The sequence below is a fragment of the Aspergillus pseudodeflectus genome, assembly GCF_044049435.1.
Source record: "Aspergillus pseudodeflectus strain CBS 756.74 chromosome Unknown BJX68scaffold_30, whole genome shotgun sequence".
Taxonomy (NCBI): domain Eukaryota; kingdom Fungi; phylum Ascomycota; class Eurotiomycetes; order Eurotiales; family Aspergillaceae; genus Aspergillus; species Aspergillus pseudodeflectus.
This window is the reverse complement of record NW_027263806.1, coordinates 88,478-104,157: the sequence shown is the minus strand read 5'-3', so window position 1 is coordinate 104,157 and position 15,680 is coordinate 88,478. Positions and strand designations below refer to the sequence as shown.

Here is a 15,680-nt window from a genome sequence, read left to right as displayed (position 1 = left end):
TCGCCGACCACGGCAACGGCGGGGCCGAGGGGGGAACTTTGGATCGCTGGTAGTACTCCTCCGGCAGTTATTCGCCAGGAACAAAGTTGTGGATGTCATGTTGGAGTTCATTTCCCCACAGGGACCGGTTCCGTGGATTTGTCTAGGGAAAGACGGGGATCTTTCCTTGGTTGGGAGATCTGCTGTTTGCGGATGTTGTAAAAAAGTTTGAAGATACAGGGCTGATAGCATTCAACTGAACTATTCCCGTAATGAGGGAGCTGCCGATACGGATGTCGATGATGTTGAGTGTTGAGAAGAGGAACCAAAGCGGATCGAGGTTTTTAGGTCGTCAGCGGTCATTCGCGCTTGGAAGTGAGCTCATTCAGAGTAGTAGATATAACCCAGAGATCCCGCTAATCCAAGCTTTATTTGAACAGTATCTTAGGAGCAATGGCACTATTGAATTTTGTTATGGGAGTGTGCCTTACATATCGGTGTCTAGAAATACTTGGCTGAACTCTTTGGACCTTTACTAGTAGGTAGTAGCCTGATGTCCTAGAAGAGACCCGGCAATCAATGCGCAAACTTGCAAATACCGAGGCACACTCTTGTAATAGAATTGGGCTCTAGGGAGCGTACATCTAGATTAAACATTAAATATTAAGCGCTACTAGTAATTCTTCCGCGGCTTATTATGATACGAAAGGTACTTCCTCCCATTCCTCACCCTCATCGGCCCCCCGAGACCGAGTACACCCACGTCTTCGCTCTCAGGCATTTGGTCTCCAATCCATCCGGGCACGGCATCCAGCTCTTTGACCATACCGGTCTTGTGGACCATCCACAAGGGTACATGTTTTGCAATCGAGGCGCCAATCCGCATGATCGCGAACGAATCGAGCCGCTTTGTCCATCGCGGTGTCCAGGCCGCATAGACACCGAGCGCGAGGAGGGATAGGACATGAATTCCGAGAAGAGTAGAGATGACGACGATGCCGACCTGCGAGATGACGGGTTTCTCCCGATCCACACCCATGTCAAGGCTGACAGAGAAACGGTCGAGATAGGAATCTGGCTCCACAGGGCCCTGATCCATCCAGGCTTTGTGTGAAAGATAGGCGGCGGCCGTAAACGCATTCGCCAGTTGTGGGGCATCAGCTTGGAAAGTACGCAGCCATTCTGCGACTACATCGCGGACGTCGGAGCCGTTTGCGCCTCCCTGGGAGTTGGAAATGCAGTTGCCAAACCTGGTGCTGCCTGACAGGAAATGGCCCAGGGGGGCCAGGTGGTTACAGGCGCTCATTCCGTCAGGATACGGCGAGTCGCTGCTGAAGTCGGGCAAGATGGTGCCTGCGTAGGCTTCTGGTTGGCGCGCACGCGTTTCGATGAATGAACCGTCGCCGAAGAGAGCCATGGCGATCACGAGAAGTGGGCCCTTGTGTTGAACTTCCTGGAGAAGATCGGTAGCGGAGGTGATCTTGGTGGTGCGCCGCGCCTTGCTGTTGGGATTTCTGGCAAAAAGTTAACCAACAGTCAGCGAACACAAGGAGGATGCTTACCTGATACCGTCTTGATCTTGACATTGATCATCGCAGAGCTCGGTGGGGTCTTTATCCAACAAGGACCCGGGGATGCCGTCGTTCATGTAATTCGGCAGCTCGAAGTACCCCGTCGTCGTGTCGAGGGTCACGCGAAAAAAGTCTCGTCTTGGAGGAAGACCACCATAGTGGTCCAACCGGACCTCGAGATAAAGCTCCTCGGAGAAACTGTACCGGTCGCGAGTGGGCGTCCATGGCGATTGCGTGACATCGGCAGGCATGCAGGCCCTTAGACCCCAGGTCAGCAGCATGTCGCTAGTGGGAGTATACAGACTGGTGTTGGTGTACTCGACGAAGAACGCGTTGGCAGTCTGGTCGCAGCCATCGGGAAAGTTGGCTTGTTCAATCTCTTCACACCGAGCTGTCGAGTTGACCCGAGGCAGGAACTGGCGAATCAGCCCGGTGTTGAAACCGCTGGGCAATTCGGCGAAGAATGGATCAGGCATCTCCGAGATGTTGCCAAAGGTCGCTCCCTGCCCCACGCAGATATATGGGGCACAAGCACTAGCATTACCGTCTCTTGTCCAGAGATGAGCGTGTCTGTCACTAGGGCTCGCTGTGTCAAGGGCGGCACGCGTTTTGATCGTGACAATGTTGTTATCCTTCGAGGGTGTGTAACGCGACGACTCGCCGAACTGCGTGGGGAGATCAATCAGATACCCTGTGCCCTGAATGGTAGTCGGCGTCTTGACAACCTCCGACGACAGGAAGACGGACTGTAGCGGCGAGATGACCAGACCAAGCAGGTTCACCACGATGGCGGATAGCAGAAAAGAGCTCCCGTACCGGCTCCATTGAAAGTTCGCGATCCTTCCGTATGTCGCCCAGTCCAGCCACCCTCGGTCGGCGAGGGCCATCAATTGCGGGATCGTGAGTCGTTCCTGACGCTGCATGAAGACCACTGCTGCGCTGGCGCAAACGGCGGAGGTCAGAGGCAGCGTGACGACACTGGCGATGGCTTGGATAATTCGAGCCGCATAGTACCAGCGCTCACTTCTCTCGTAGGGCACCTGTGTCTCCGCGTAATACCGGTGGTAGTTGGTGTCGTCTCCGGTACGGGCCCCGTAGCGATCGCCGCCAATGGGATGGTTGTTCAAAAGGCAAATGACTACCCAAGGCGCGAGGGTAATGGCAGCGTAGAACAGCGCGAGGAGGAGGGCATGGCGTGAGCGGGGGTGGAGTTCCAAACTCGTGGGATCCTTTGGGGGATGATAGTCTGGAGGCGCGTCATCTTCGAGGATACTCGGCGGCCGATCGTGCTCAATGTCTGATAAGGCATACGCGTCGGGCGATATCCTGGGCAGAGGGCTGAGGGGGATGGAGTCGGACATGTTGAGCCCGCTGGTCGAGAGCAAAAACAAATCCACAATGTGGGTGTGAGGCTCCTATAAGCTCGCGGCTCCCGGCAGGGCTGAGCATCACACCATGATTCCTGCCTCGGCCTTTTATTGGGCACCTCGCCCTCTCTGGGCTTCAGCTGAGGTAGCATCGGTTGAACCCGCTGAAAGGCAAAGCGCAGCAAATCTCAGAGAGTCGGATTCAATTGGCCTTGTTTTGCCCAGAATTTAGAGAGATCTTCGTGATTGGGGGCCAAGGCTTCCAAGACCCTTGGGATGGGGACTGGACTCGGTCTGGACAGGGGTCACCTCGGAGTTGTCTCCGTCTGCCCTAGAGCCTACAAATAGTACCACTCGAATCCGAGGCTGCATGGGAAACAATTCCAACAGGAAGCGTTGATAATGTCCACGGTCTCTGTTTGTGTAGGAGCTGTATACCTTCAGTTGGATACTGATAGTCAGGCCCGACATTAAGAGGGTAGACAGATTGGAAATGGACACTATGGGAGGGACCCATGACCTCAAAGCAAATGAGGAGTTATACCACTACAAGCCCCCGCAGATTACGAAATAAATAGTCGCGTTAGTCACATCAACCAACAACATCAATGGATTATTCCGATTGCTCAAACACATATCTTGCAATCGAGCGCAGCCGGAAGTCTCAACGGTGTGTCTCTATGGGCCCTTGAGGTCTGTTCGGGTTTGGGTTGTGTAGAGCCTCGGATGGGGCCTCGATTTACCAAACCTTGGCATCTGAATCACATTGAACAAGATAGATTTGAGGAATATAGCAAGACTGAACTGCAGTAAATGATGGAATAGGGCAACACAAGTTTCATCAACTAATCCTTATCAACATTCAACCGCTTCTCTTTGCCCGTCTGAAACAGGGCCAGGATCCCCTCCTTCCCACACGCAGCCGCAACGTCCTATCGGCACCAAGGTTAGCATAACAACACAAGTCTCAGTCTAACATGATAGAAATGATATACGAACCACAGCCGTTCGTTGTCTATTGTCCTCCTTGAACGGATCAAGCCCCTTGGCCATGAAGTACTTGAAGGCACCTTCCTTCTCGCTCTCCTTGATGTCCACATACCGCAGATCAAAGTCGTAAAATTCGTCACTCTCTGGGAGAGTAGCACCTGCGATAACGTGCAATATAGTCTCACCGGCGTTATTCTGCGTGAAGATATCTACGCCCATCTCAATGAACTGTTCAATGACTGATAACCGTTTGAAGACGCCATGGTCGCTTTTCGCGCAGGATATATACTTGAGCAAGGGTGTTTCCCCGTCGTTATTCCGGGAATTTATATCCAGACCTAGTGAGATGAAAAACGCCATTTGTGGTAAGAATCCGGAACGCTCGTTCTTATACATGTAGGTGGCGAGATGGTGTAGGATCGTGTTGCCATTCGGATCCGGTTCGAGAGGATTGGAGCCACGCTCAATGAGGAGGTCAACAAGGGGAAATACATGGTTGGCTGCAGCAGTGTGGAAGGGGGTGTATCCCTTGGTATTTCGTTGTCTGATCAGGTCCGGCTTTCGATCAAGCACGAATGATATCGGCTCGCTCCAGGCTTCAATATTTGTGTCGCCGTACTGGTTCCCGTCTTGAGATGCTCTGAGCAGTAAATGGATGGCATTATCCCCGTTATTGTCCGTTGCTGTCATGTCCGCGCCCATCTCACACAGTTGACGAATGGCTTCTGGCGGACCGGTTTTTCTCCCTCGACTATCGAAACTATCCAGCTTTCTTTTTGAACATGCCGCAAGGAAAAGCGTCCTGCCATTGCCATCTCGCTGGTCTAAATCGAGATTCGGATGTTGAAGAAGGGGCTCGAAGAACCCTCGCTGGTATATGGCGTCGTGTATAATAATGTCCTTCGTGTTCCCGGGGCCAGTGTAAAGGAAGGGGCTGGCGCCGTGGGCCAAGAGAAGCTTCACAATCTCATGCGCCTTGTCCTTCCTCTCGGCAACTTCAAACCGCGCGTGGCAGGCATAATGGAGTGGTCGACACAGAAGTAGGTCCTTTTCTTTCTTCTTCTCCTCATCTCCAAACCAAAACCCTCGAAATCGTCTTTCTCCGTAAACCTGCTCACTGACGGACAATTCTTCTGGCTCGGCCTGCTCTGCCAATGGCTGAGGATCGGTAAATGGTTTGTTGCAGTCGATGCCTGCATCCAAGATAACCCGAACCGTATCGACATCCTGCTTGGTGATTGCAGAAAACAGTATAGGATTCGATCCTTGGTGTATATTCGCTCCATGTCTCAGCAGTAGACGCACAAGCTCGGCGTTGCCAGCTGCCAGGCCTAGTGGAGTGTTCCCTTCCTCGTCCACGAGATTAGGGTTAGCGCCGCCTTCTAACAGAATTTTGACCATCTGGTTCCGACGGTAGCCGCCTTTCAGGGCGATGTGTAGTGGTGACTCGCCCTTTCCATTACAAAGATCTGGATTGGCCCCGTGCTGCAGGAGATAGCGGACCCCTTCGGTCTGCCACCAGTAATCACCCTCTGCAAGAACGCCAATTGCAGTAGCAGACGGTAGGACTCGATTTCCCCCTTTGTAGTATTCCTCTCTGAAGCTCTGGATATTGATATCCGCATGAAAGGTCTCAACAATGACTTTCAGGAAATCCATACTGGGTGTTTTTCGTCGCACTGCATAGAGAAGAAACGGCTCCAAGGTCCTGGACTCCCGCGGTTCACCTGGCACACCATCAATCCACTTATTTTCGCTCCTCATTTTACCCAGGGTCTCAAAAAGCTCGCAAAGTCCCCAGTTCACGACGTCGTAAAGAAAGTCTTCGGGTGGTCGGCAATAGGGAGAGTCCTGTCCAGGTCTTATCAGGCTCAGGTCACAACTGGCCATCTCTTCAATTGCTTTATGTGCGCCGACATTCATGAGCCGGCGACATGTGGAAACAGCATCATAATGATTCAGATCAGAGAGGATGTCGACAACTGAGGCTTCGCTGGTATGACGAGCGGCCAAGACCAAGGTTTCGGGGCTTGTGCGGCCAATGCGACGAGGACGTCCTTGTGGAGCAGATTGCAGGATTTCTCGCTCGGTGTCCTCCAACAAGGCCGCGACCATCGCCTCATTCCTATACTCTACAGCCATCTCCAAAGGGTTTCTTCCCAGGTTATCATGGATAACAATGCTCGCCCCATGAGCCCTCAACGCAGCGATCACACCATCCACGCCAAATGTTTCTCTTGGCTGGTGTACAGCAGCATCAGGAGATTCGCGTCGATTGCGTGCAGGTATAGAGGGATCAACCTTAAAGTAAGCACAAGCATGCAGCGGAGTTTCCCCGTTGCTGTCTGGTATCTGTACGTCCGCGCCTGCTTCCAATAGGAGCGAGACAGTTTCCAGATGACCTGACAGACATGCATAGAATAGCGGGGTCTTTCCCTGGTTATCCTGTTGGTCTAGCAGAATCCCCCTTTGCGAAATCGTTAGAGTTTCTAGGAGAAGTCCCAAGGTATTGCTCTGCTTCGATATGGCAGCAATGTGGAGGACACTCTGTTGGGCATGCGTGAGAGCCGTGAGCGTCGCGCCCTTGCCGATGAGCCAGGCAACCAAATACTCCGAGGTTGCAACTGCGTCGTGGATCGGTCTTCGGCCCTCATTGTCTGGTATTTCCACAAGGGCCTCAATTGTCTTAGATGGGAATCGCTCAATGAGGTTCTCTTCATGGAGGCTTTTGCTTCCGCCAAACCTTGGCGGCTGGCGACAGCGCAGATGCAGGATAGTTTGCCCTGCATGATTCTGTGCTGTGGGGCTGAGTTCCTTGTGCTGTAGCAGCCGTTCCAGGATTCCATCATTCGAGCTCTGGGGGTATAACTTCGAGGAACGATCCATAAACCTGTGGAACAGCGTGTCTCCCCTGTAGTTTGTCTCGAGAGGATCTGCCCCAGCGCTCAAGAGGGGTTCCCATAACTTTCCACCTTCTCTGGATCGAATAGCATGGCTCAAGACACCGTTACCCTCAAAGTCAACAGCATGGACATTGGCTCCGTGGGCCAACAGATGCTTCACTCTCTCCTCATCGCCATAGCCATCACGGACGCTGATCAGCAGAATGGTCCGTCCTTTAGCATCGCGCGATTCAACATCAGCCCCGGCTGCCACAAAAGCCTTTATGTCGTATTTACTTCGGCACAGATGAAGAGGGGTCTGTCCCGCGTGGTTACGACGGCTGAGATCCGCTCCCAGATCTACCAGTTTTCTGACATTGGACTCGGATCGCTCTTGCAGGAGATGCAATGGAGTATTGCCGTTGGCATCGGGGATATTCCAGTCCGTAATATATGGAGCCAGTAGATCAACATCGAGACTGTAGTGATCTTCAAGACAGGTGTGCAGAGGGGTTTTACCATCCGATTTACGCGCAAGTGTCCATTGAGCCCCGTGGCGCATTAAAGCGTCGAGTGTGCGCTGCGAGCTCTTCTTGGGGCGAAAATGATGCAACGGCGTATCGCCACCAGGAGTGTCAGCCTCTACACTCCCTCCGTGCTGCAGGAGCTTCTCCACACCGGGTAGCCCTTTCGTCACGAAGGCCTTGAGCTCACTGCTATCAACAGTACAACCCGCGTCCAGAAGCAGATCGAGACACCTCTCGAGGAGAGCGTCGGATGCGGCGTCATGGGTGTGGAAGTGATCGCGCGACTTGGTCAAAGCCAGGAGAGCAGACTCGGCCGGCTTCCACCGGTGTGAAATGTAAATAATGTTGGAGCGCTTGGGTTTCCACTTGGGATCGCACCCCATCTTTAGTAGAAGCTGAATGATCGGAAAGTTGACCTTCTCGATGGCTCGGAACAGAGCAGTGCGTCCACGATCAGAATCAAACGACAGCCCTGGGAAGGTCACCACGAGCTCGACCAGTTGATCCCTCGAGCTAGCGATGGAGTGCTCGATGGCGTGCCAGGCATCCTTTTCTGTGAAATGAGGCATCATGGCACGGACGGATTCGATTGCTCCAGCCGAGCAGGCATACTGCAATGGGGTATGGCCCACGCTCGTCGGAGCGTTTCCGCATGGTCTGGGTGTCGGATCCCTGGTCTTGGGCGTTGTTGGGCTTACATTGACATCCATGAGAGCTTGAACAACGGCATGGTGGTTAGCCCGAGCCGCATAGTGTAGCGGTTTCATGCCATAAAAGTCCGGCTCATCCGGAGCCGCGCCGTGGCGAAGGAGAAGTTTGACTACTTCTGCATGTCCATTTTGGGCGGCCATGGCAAGAGGCGTTGTCTCAAGCTTGGTAGAAATATTGGGGTCTATGCCAGTGGCCAACAGCGTTTCGACATAATTGGCCATTCCTGCCCATGCAGCGGCGTGGATGGGTGTTACTGTAGGCACTTCAAAGTCCTTGAGCTTCATCACCGTACTTATCCAAGCAGAGAATGTGGTACTCTCAGGGCGCATCAAATCAGCCAGAAGAGCCAGGAAATCTTCATCGAGTTCCGGTATGCGACGCGTGTGATCGAACCAGGTCTTCGCAGCATAATCAGTGAACGGGTGCTTCATTTGCGCGCGTTTAAGGTCTTTAGGAAGCTCGGAATCGTTTTTATTGCCCTCCGAAAGCCCTGCTGCGGACAGATATTTTAAGCATATCTCGGCAATCAGTCGATGGGTCTCCAAAGAATCAATCACGGGGAATGCCTGCGGTCCGGCGTCTATTCTGGCTGGATCCGTCAGAAACTCTGTGAGCGAATGATGAATGATCGCAACAGTCTCGTCCTCTAGGATCTCCAAGAGGGGCCCACAGGACATGCGAGCCATTGCTTTCGTGTCGGGGTAGGTATCCTCCGACCCGCTGCCCATAGAGAGAAAGTCAAGAACAGTGGCTATCTCAAGGAGGCGCAGAGGCCGAGTCGCATGGGTGACGAGCTTCAAAATTAGGACTTGGCGGTCTTCAGGGACTGAGGCTTTTCGAGAATGTTCGGCTAGCATGTGGGTATAGAGGTCTTCGAGAGAGGCCGGGATGGAGACGAGTGACTGCCGAACAGAGTCATCAGACCAGTTCTCTGCAGAATGCTTTTCGAGAAGCTCGTTGAGCAGCAACCGTGCGTACAAGAAAGAAGGGTGGACGCGGTTGCCGACAGCCTGTTTGATCTCCGCCAACACACGTTCGCTGAGGTTGGGCTGAGCCTGGCGCAAGCGATAGTCGACAAAGATGGCAATGTCCTTATTCACCTGAGTGTTCTCCAGTCGGATCTCGAGAACAGTGGGGTCGTTCAGGGCCTTTTGAATATGGGGTAGCGGGCGGCTGGACATCACCAGGTTGACTCGGTCCGGTGCAAGCTGGCCCAGAGCGACTAGACGAGGTAAAAAGTCCGAGGTGTGGTTTGTGTCTAGCTCGTCAAGAGCATCCACAACACAGTAGACCTGTTTGAGCGAGCCAAGTGTGTCGAGGAGAATGTGCCACAACTCGTTAAAGGCCACCTCCTGGACGCGACTGGTACGCGTTCGGAGATCTTTGAGTGTTTCCTGCAGCGATGGGGAATAAGGGAGTAACTGAGCCAGCCAGTCACGAACCAGAGAATGAGGCCCATGGTTTGCCACGACAATTTGGCGAAAGAAGAAGAACAGGACGGGGATGCCCTGCGCCTTGCCCTGTTGCTGCAGGAGCGCCACAAGACGGGCAACAAGAACGCTCTTTCCCGCTCCGGCAATGGCCTTGATCCAGAGAGCGCCATGGGATGAGGAGGTCTGCCATTGACGAAATTCGGTCGTCTGCTCGATCCATTCGCCTGTTCCTGGGACCAGCCAGTTCAGGTGCTGCTGGAGCTCACTGGATTCACCAATGTAGGCTGTTGGCTCAAGCCATTTTGTGGTTGCAGCCAGTTCAGGGGTGATTTCGGTAGACGAGGGGACCTCGTTGGTGTCAACCACCACAAAGTCGTCTTCCTCCATGATGGAAATCGATCGAGTTGGAGAAAGAAGGAAAGAGCTTGGAAGGTCAGAGTCTGGGGATGCGGCTTTTACGGCAGCGCGGCACAGCCCACCCAAAGCACTCTAGCCCACTCTTGGCACGAGCCTCTGACCACTGGCAGCTGAAATACCCCTCATTGCTGCCTACCTTGGATTTTGGCCATGAAGATCCATCAGGGTACCGGTCATGGCGGTGGGGAAATTTGGTGACTCAAATGAGCTTCAATCAGCCTTGCCTTGTTGGGCGAGAATTCTCTCTCTTCGATTACGAAGTAAGGGTACCAAACGGCAATGTTTGCGCCTTGTTGCAGCCTTCATACCGAAACTATACAAGGTACCCAGGAATTGTCCCCAAACATTGCCCAAAAAAAGTTGCAGGACGATTTACAGAAACAGAAACTCGATTTAATCTACAAGATGAGCTACGCACGACATGTCAAGCTAAGCTGTCCCTCCTGTGGCATTCCAGTGTTTTCCGGGACAGTAGCCTGCGTAGGACTGCAGGATAGTCACTATTCTATAGTCTTGGTGCAAGCTACGTCTCTGTCTCCTCTCGAGATAACATCATTCCATCCAGAGCGAGACTACTCTCCGGACATCAAGACAGCCAGAGCTTGGAGCCGGACATGAAACCCGGGCGATCCCGCCCCACATTCCGAGTCAAGGGCACCAATCAAATGGCCAAACTCTAATGCTGACAGCCAAGCGGCTAACCCGATTTTGCTGCTTCGTTTCTATAAAGCCCCCCTGGAGGACGTGTCAACAGGAATGTTGCCAGTATCCCCTTGTTCCATTTCGTTTTCACTTGAACAGACACCATGGGCGGTTCTCTATCTCGCACACCTCCCTTAACCGAGGCCAATCTCCCCGACCAGAGTGGAAAGGTCTTCATAGTGACCGGGGCATCCTCGGGGTATGGCCTTATCCTCGCCACAATCCTCTACCAGCGGAACGGCAAGGTATACCTCGCAGCTCGCGACACTACCAAACTCCAGCAGATTGCAGACGACCTCAGGCAGCGCTTTCCAGCCTCCACAGGGCAAGTCCACTTCTTCCACCTCGATCTCTCGGATCTATCGACAATCAAAAGGTCCGCGGAAGAATTCCTCGCCAAAGAGGATAAACTGCATGTCCTATGGCACAATGCTGGCGTCATGATTCCGCCACAGGGCTCGAAGACGAAGCAGGGGTTCGAGTTACAGCTGGGGACAAATAATCTTGGGCCCTTTCTGCTAAACAAGTTTCTCTATCCGACTCTGGCCAAGACGGCAGCTGTCTCTCCGCCTAATTCTGTTCGTGTTGTCTGGGTGTCGGCACCCATCGTCTGGAGGGCCCCGAAGCCGGCTATTGACTTTGGTAACCTTGACTATAAGAACGACGAGGGCGCCTGGACGAAGTACGCGCGCAGCAAGGCAGGGAACGTGCTACATTCAGAAGCCCTCGCACGACGGGCCAAGGATGATGGCGTTGTGAGTGTGGTAGGTGCAAGCAACTAGGAGTAATGACGGTTGATTCTAACAAACTTAGTCAATCGACCCCGGAGTCGCCATAACCAGCCTGCAGCGGTCGATGCCCAAGCTGGTGCTCATCCTCGTCGTAAGTTCCGTGGCCCTCATTTTAGCTATAGGACAAAACCTGATCAAGTCCTCCAGCGCCTCTTTCTGGCACAGAACCCCGAGATCGGCGCCTATACCGAGTTGTATGCTGGCCTCGAAGCGGACCTCGAAGTCCAGAAACCTGAGCAGTGGGGTAAGTTGCAATAGCCATGTAGAAAAGTTCAAAGAGCTGACATCCTATAGTCGTCCCTCCAGGTAAGCTTGTAGACTGCCGCCGCGACCTCTTCGAGCAAGAAATCAGTGAGAAGTTCTGGGAATGGAGTGAAGAGCAGGTGAAGCCTTATCTATAGTCACGTGTATTTAATTTCGAGGGCCAAGAAGGAGCGACTCGTAGCGTGGAGTCAGCCCCGGTAGCCCCGCCTAATTCCGTGCTTAATTAGAGCGATTCTCCCTTTTCTTTCATCTTCAACTCCATCTAAGGTTCCGAATATGGCGACAAAAGCTATCCAGCCGTGGCAGCTGGAACGCAGACGAGAGCAGAATGCGAGGGCACAGCAACGAAGCCGTGAGCGCTCCTGCCACTGAGCGAGTGCGCATGTCTCTTCTAACCCCTGCCAAGGTGCGCGACGAAAAGCGTTGGAACAAGCCCTGAAGGATGAGAGCCCAAATCTTCAGCTAGTACCCGCGACAAGGGGACCTAGCCACGTTGGCTGCAAGGGGAAAACCGCGTGCCCGCGACCACAGCTGAAATTCGGTGACTTTCTGCACTACTTCGCTCGTCCTTCCGACCTGGACAATGTCGTCAAGATCATAGACGCCGAAGGGTTGAACATTGGCGCGGTCATCAAATACGGGCTGATATCGATGGGATACTGCCTAGACGATGCATTGTTTGATGCCAGACGGGAGGTCTGCTTCGCATGCTGGGCGTCGACGATCGAGCCTCAGATGAGTGGTCGATTCAGAATCGGCACGGCTCTACTTGCGGGCGTCCAAGTCCTCTCGCGGCTCAGAGGTCCCGCCGCGTGGTATTTTGAGATTGACGGTGGTCATGTCTCGCGAGTACCGCAGCCGCATGCGCACATGTCTGCTTTTGTAGAGATAGCTAAGCATATCGGGGTCCATGTCGAGGAGATGGCAGTCGATGGGGCAATGTCTCCGTTCACGCCAACTCGGCCATCTGTGCCGTGGTATGCTAATATACCAGAAACCGTCGAATCTCGAAGCTTTTGCTAAACTAACTGACGGCAGGACATCCCCGGACGAACTCGCAGCCCTGAAACCAGACATCCAACCCGTCCCCGAACAATTTACCATCCCCCACCACCCATACCTAGATCTAATCCCCTTCCCCACATTCCGAACTCGGGCACTGTTAGCACTCGCGCGCGGCGATCGTACATTCAGTGAAACAGACCTCTGTTTTGACCTTATGCATGGCGGTCTGCGGTGTAACGGATCGTCAGAGGTCTCGCTACACGGGCGCGGAGATGGCGCCCCGTGGGATGCCCGTAGTTGGGAAGTTACGCCGTGGTTCTATCGTAAGTGGGGAGGGTTAGTTGGGGATGAGAGTGATTTGATTTATCGGAGTAGTGCTTGGTGGTGGGCAAGGCGATGATCTTCTTGTTCATGGCGGAGTTATGGAGTTCATTGTTGTTTAGCTAATCTGACCAGAAGACTAGGAATTCATTAATCAAGAATAGTGTATCTTTCCGCTCATCCCTAACTTGAACTATGTTGGAGTCAAGTAATTCACAAACACGCTGTAGAGCCAATTCTCGATTCTATCATCTTTGCTTGAATTGTGTTAATGTAGGTATGTTAAAGCGCGCCGTGGTACCCTAGTCTACCTAAAGCTACTATATATATATTTGATGGGATGACGACGAATCCCCCTGCACACGCAGATGTTACCACAACCGAATCGTCTCTTTGATATAAAGACTGCATGCCTATATTTCCAAGTTATAACTGTGCACTACTAGAAGTCGCCGATGTCATCGCTCGCGCCTTAGGCCTACGCCTGACACTCCTACGTCCAAGTTCCGACACTCGAGCAACAAAATAAGCACCCGTCAGATCGGCAGTCTAGTTTGGAAAAATAAGCTTTGGGTGTTTCTTCGACGTCGACACTTGCAGGAGTATGCTGTTGAGCATGTTTGCGCGACAATCAGCGATGTTCTAGGTCTAAAGCTGACAAACCAGGTGGGCGACGTCGACACTCGATTCAGGTTCTGACATTCTTACAAACTAGATGTATCGGGGTCCCCTATCCCAATCTTATTGGCTGCAGCGAGTGAGCGTTTGCAAAGAAAAGCATCACCTGCGCAATGACTGTAATGGTGGTGGGTATGGTATTAAGAAGTTGTATAGATGTTTGTTGAGTTCGAGACCCCGTACGCGGCCAGATTGTGACTGACAAGCCTTGGCCGAACCGACTCAGGTCGCGATCACCGTCAGTGGCCATTCAATCCATTCTCTCCGCTCCTCACCCAGAATCACGTCGGCCATCGCCACGAAATGTTCAGACAGTCGATGTGTCCACCATTTACCGGCGCACGCCCTGTCAAGTACGATGGCAAAGTGTGCGAGCACAACCATCGCGTATTGATTCCCCTCTTCCAGTAGGTTAAGGAAGTCGGGCGACAGTCGAATGTACCATGTAAATACACTGGGCGCGTCGTACAAGTGGCCGGCACATAATTGTTGGTGAATGTTCGCCAGGTCATTTCTTCGAGTACTGAGCGTGCCTGCCTCGGTATCCTCTGGTGGGAGGACGGTCAACTGGGTCACCATGGCAAAGGTATCTCGGAGACACGCTAGAGAACTAGATAGGGCAGATGATTGTGCCAATGTGATTGTAGGGTCGTCTTCCCACAGCCGGGGCAATTTCGCGAGGTGCACGTCCTCCACACGGATCCATTCCACCGAGGCGTCGCTCAGTGTTGGAGGGAGGTATCGTCGAATCGCAGCCGCCATCGGGCCAGCTGATATCCAGTGCTGGCAACGCCAAAAGATTCCAAAGATATTCTGGATACTCTGCGCGACCCGTGCAGCTGTAGTTCCCAGAGCTCGGACCGTCTTCTCGTCAATGCGTGGCTGACCCCGAGCACTTTGAAGGAGAGCGCCGGATTCTTCGCTAGAATTCGCAAAGGTAAAGAGTACCACAAACATGGCGAAGCTGAAGAGCGGCGTGGAGTTTTCCGCGGTAATATTCTTGATCGTCTCGGAGTAGCCCGGAAGCGCTTGGTTAAGGTGGTATGCACTCTCTGCGAGAAGTTTCTTCGACGTCCCTTGGGGCGAGATGGTGGCGAGGTGGATGTAGGCGATGCTCATAAGGCCGTGACCAACGAAAGGAAAGGAGATTGCTAGACTCGGGATGAATTCTCGGTATAGTGGCTCTATGGAGACCGGCTGGGCGAGGCTTGTAGACGTATAGATCTGAAAGTGGCAGTACAGCTCCAGGTCGCGCGAATTGCTGCGACAAAAGGGCATGTCTACCCCAGGACCAGATACCCTTGCGGGGACGCCAAGTGGACTTGAAGCATTGCCGACCGTGGTAATTCTCGACAATTGCTGATTTTTCAAGGTAGGCTCGAGGCTCCTGAATGAGCATTCGACCGACCGCTGGGTGCAGTTGCCGCAGACTGGCTTCTTCTCATCACACTGCAATAATTAAGCCTCTTTTTCAAGCAATGATGGAAGATCGAGTACCTTGATTCTCCGCCTTTTACACGGGGCACACCCGTACCGCGACTTATGGTGAAATCGGCGCCCCTTTGTGGCGGGTGGAGGCGTGTTGGTCATGGCGGAGACTGTAGGATCTCTTCATTATCACAGGGCTGGAGATGCGATCATTTCCAACGGCTACGTCGATCAGGGTTCAATGGCAGCAATTGAGTCAAGAACCCTGACTCTGAACTATCCAGAGGTTCTTATAAGGTCAGAATTAAGGCTGTCAGTCGCAATCAAACAGAGTTCCAAGGCGGCGGCCTGAACACCGTGGCAATTTCTCAGTGTAGCTAATTTTTGGCAGTCGGTCAGCCCTAGTTGGAGGCAATCAACCGAGGATCCTGCTGAGTTTGGCATCCTGGGCGAGATTCCAAGGATGAATCTCACTGTGGCTGTTTCACATGACGCCCCGAGACCGGACGCAGCCAATGGCCGGTTGCGTCAAGGATAAATGCGAAACCTCAGGCGCCAGGGCAACGAACGGGGATTAGGACGAATGATGAACAATCACATTCCAGATTTCCAAG

The 15,680-nt window shown here is 53.0% G+C and overlaps 5 protein-coding genes across 5 annotated transcripts; 2 read left to right on the top strand and 3 right to left on the bottom strand.

Moving 5' to 3' along the window:
- Positions 1 to 618: 618 nt before the first annotated feature.
- BJX68DRAFT_240146 (uncharacterized protein) lies at positions 619 to 2,923 on the bottom strand. Its single transcript, XM_071040640.1, has 2 exons — positions 1,542 to 2,923; positions 619 to 1,493 (listed from the first exon to the last, which is right to left on the bottom strand). The coding sequence occupies exons 1-2, from the start codon at positions 2,909 to 2,911 to the stop codon at positions 653 to 655; spliced, it is 2,211 nt and encodes a 736-aa protein (XP_070897481.1). The 5' UTR covers positions 2,912 to 2,923; the 3' UTR covers positions 619 to 652.
- A 722-nt stretch (positions 2,924 to 3,645) lies between these two features.
- BJX68DRAFT_240143 (ankyrin repeat-containing domain protein) lies at positions 3,646 to 9,865 on the bottom strand. Its single transcript, XM_071040639.1, has 2 exons — positions 3,917 to 9,865; positions 3,646 to 3,849 (listed from the first exon to the last, which is right to left on the bottom strand). The coding sequence occupies exons 1-2, from the start codon at positions 9,845 to 9,847 to the stop codon at positions 3,763 to 3,765; spliced, it is 6,018 nt and encodes a 2,005-aa protein (XP_070897480.1). The 5' UTR covers positions 9,848 to 9,865; the 3' UTR covers positions 3,646 to 3,762.
- A 724-nt stretch (positions 9,866 to 10,589) lies between these two features.
- BJX68DRAFT_119801 (uncharacterized protein) lies at positions 10,590 to 11,777 on the top strand. The gene is made up of 4 exons (XM_071036097.1): positions 10,590 to 11,343; positions 11,393 to 11,461; positions 11,518 to 11,614; positions 11,665 to 11,777. The coding sequence occupies exons 1-4, from the start codon at positions 10,684 to 10,686 to the stop codon at positions 11,769 to 11,771; spliced, it is 933 nt and encodes a 310-aa protein (XP_070897479.1). The 5' UTR covers positions 10,590 to 10,683; the 3' UTR covers positions 11,772 to 11,777.
- Positions 11,778 to 11,898: 121 nt separating this feature from the next.
- Positions 11,899 to 13,093, top strand: BJX68DRAFT_240141 (DUF3425 domain-containing protein). Its single transcript, XM_071040638.1, has 3 exons — positions 11,899 to 11,986; positions 12,041 to 12,611; positions 12,673 to 13,093. The coding sequence occupies exons 1-3, from the start codon at positions 11,911 to 11,913 to the stop codon at positions 13,037 to 13,039; spliced, it is 1,014 nt and encodes a 337-aa protein (XP_070897478.1). The 5' UTR covers positions 11,899 to 11,910; the 3' UTR covers positions 13,040 to 13,093.
- A 757-nt stretch (positions 13,094 to 13,850) lies between these two features.
- BJX68DRAFT_119790 (Zn(II)2Cys6 transcription factor domain-containing protein) lies at positions 13,851 to 15,552 on the bottom strand. The gene is made up of 2 exons (XM_071036096.1): positions 15,136 to 15,552; positions 13,851 to 15,087 (listed from the first exon to the last, which is right to left on the bottom strand). Exons 1-2 carry the CDS (start codon positions 15,226 to 15,228, stop codon positions 13,861 to 13,863), a joined length of 1,320 nt encoding a protein of 439 aa, XP_070897477.1. The 5' UTR covers positions 15,229 to 15,552; the 3' UTR covers positions 13,851 to 13,860.
- Between the last annotated feature and the right edge of the window lie 128 nt (positions 15,553 to 15,680).

Bases quoted from the DNA above. Each gene is read 5' to 3' on its own strand.
- BJX68DRAFT_119801 (XM_071036097.1), top strand. From the start codon at position 10,684: ATGGGCGGTTCTCTATCTCGCACACCTCCCTTAACCGAGGCCAATCTC. The intron at 11,462-11,517 runs GTAAGTTCCGTG...CAAGTCCTCCAG, and splicing joins AGCTGGTGCTCATCCTCGTC to CGCCTCTTTCTGGCACAGAA. The intron at 11,615-11,664 runs GTAAGTTGCAAT...GACATCCTATAG, and splicing joins CCAGAAACCTGAGCAGTGGG to TCGTCCCTCCAGGTAAGCTT.
- BJX68DRAFT_240143 (XM_071040639.1), bottom strand. From the start codon at position 9,847: ATGGAGGAAGACGACTTTGTGGTGGTTGACACCAACGAGGTCCCCTCG. The intron at 3,850-3,916 runs GTTCGTATATCA...TGGTGCCGATAG, and splicing joins ATAGACAACGAACGGCTGTG to GACGTTGCGGCTGCGTGTGG.
- BJX68DRAFT_240141 (XM_071040638.1), top strand. From the start codon at position 11,911: ATGGCGACAAAAGCTATCCAGCCGTGGCAGCTGGAACGCAGACGAGAG. The intron at 11,987-12,040 runs GTGAGCGCTCCT...ACCCCTGCCAAG, and splicing joins GAGGGCACAGCAACGAAGCC to GTGCGCGACGAAAAGCGTTG. The intron at 12,612-12,672 runs GTATGCTAATAT...AACTGACGGCAG, and splicing joins ACTCGGCCATCTGTGCCGTG to GACATCCCCGGACGAACTCG.
- BJX68DRAFT_240146 (XM_071040640.1), bottom strand. From the start codon at position 2,911: ATGTCCGACTCCATCCCCCTCAGCCCTCTGCCCAGGATATCGCCCGAC. The intron at 1,494-1,541 runs GTAAGCATCCTC...ACTTTTTGCCAG, and splicing joins CAAGATCAAGACGGTATCAG to AAATCCCAACAGCAAGGCGC.
- BJX68DRAFT_119790 (XM_071036096.1), bottom strand. From the start codon at position 15,228: ATGACCAACACGCCTCCACCCGCCACAAAGGGGCGCCGATTTCACCAT. The intron at 15,088-15,135 runs GTACTCGATCTT...TAATTATTGCAG, and splicing joins GTAAAAGGCGGAGAATCAAG to TGTGATGAGAAGAAGCCAGT.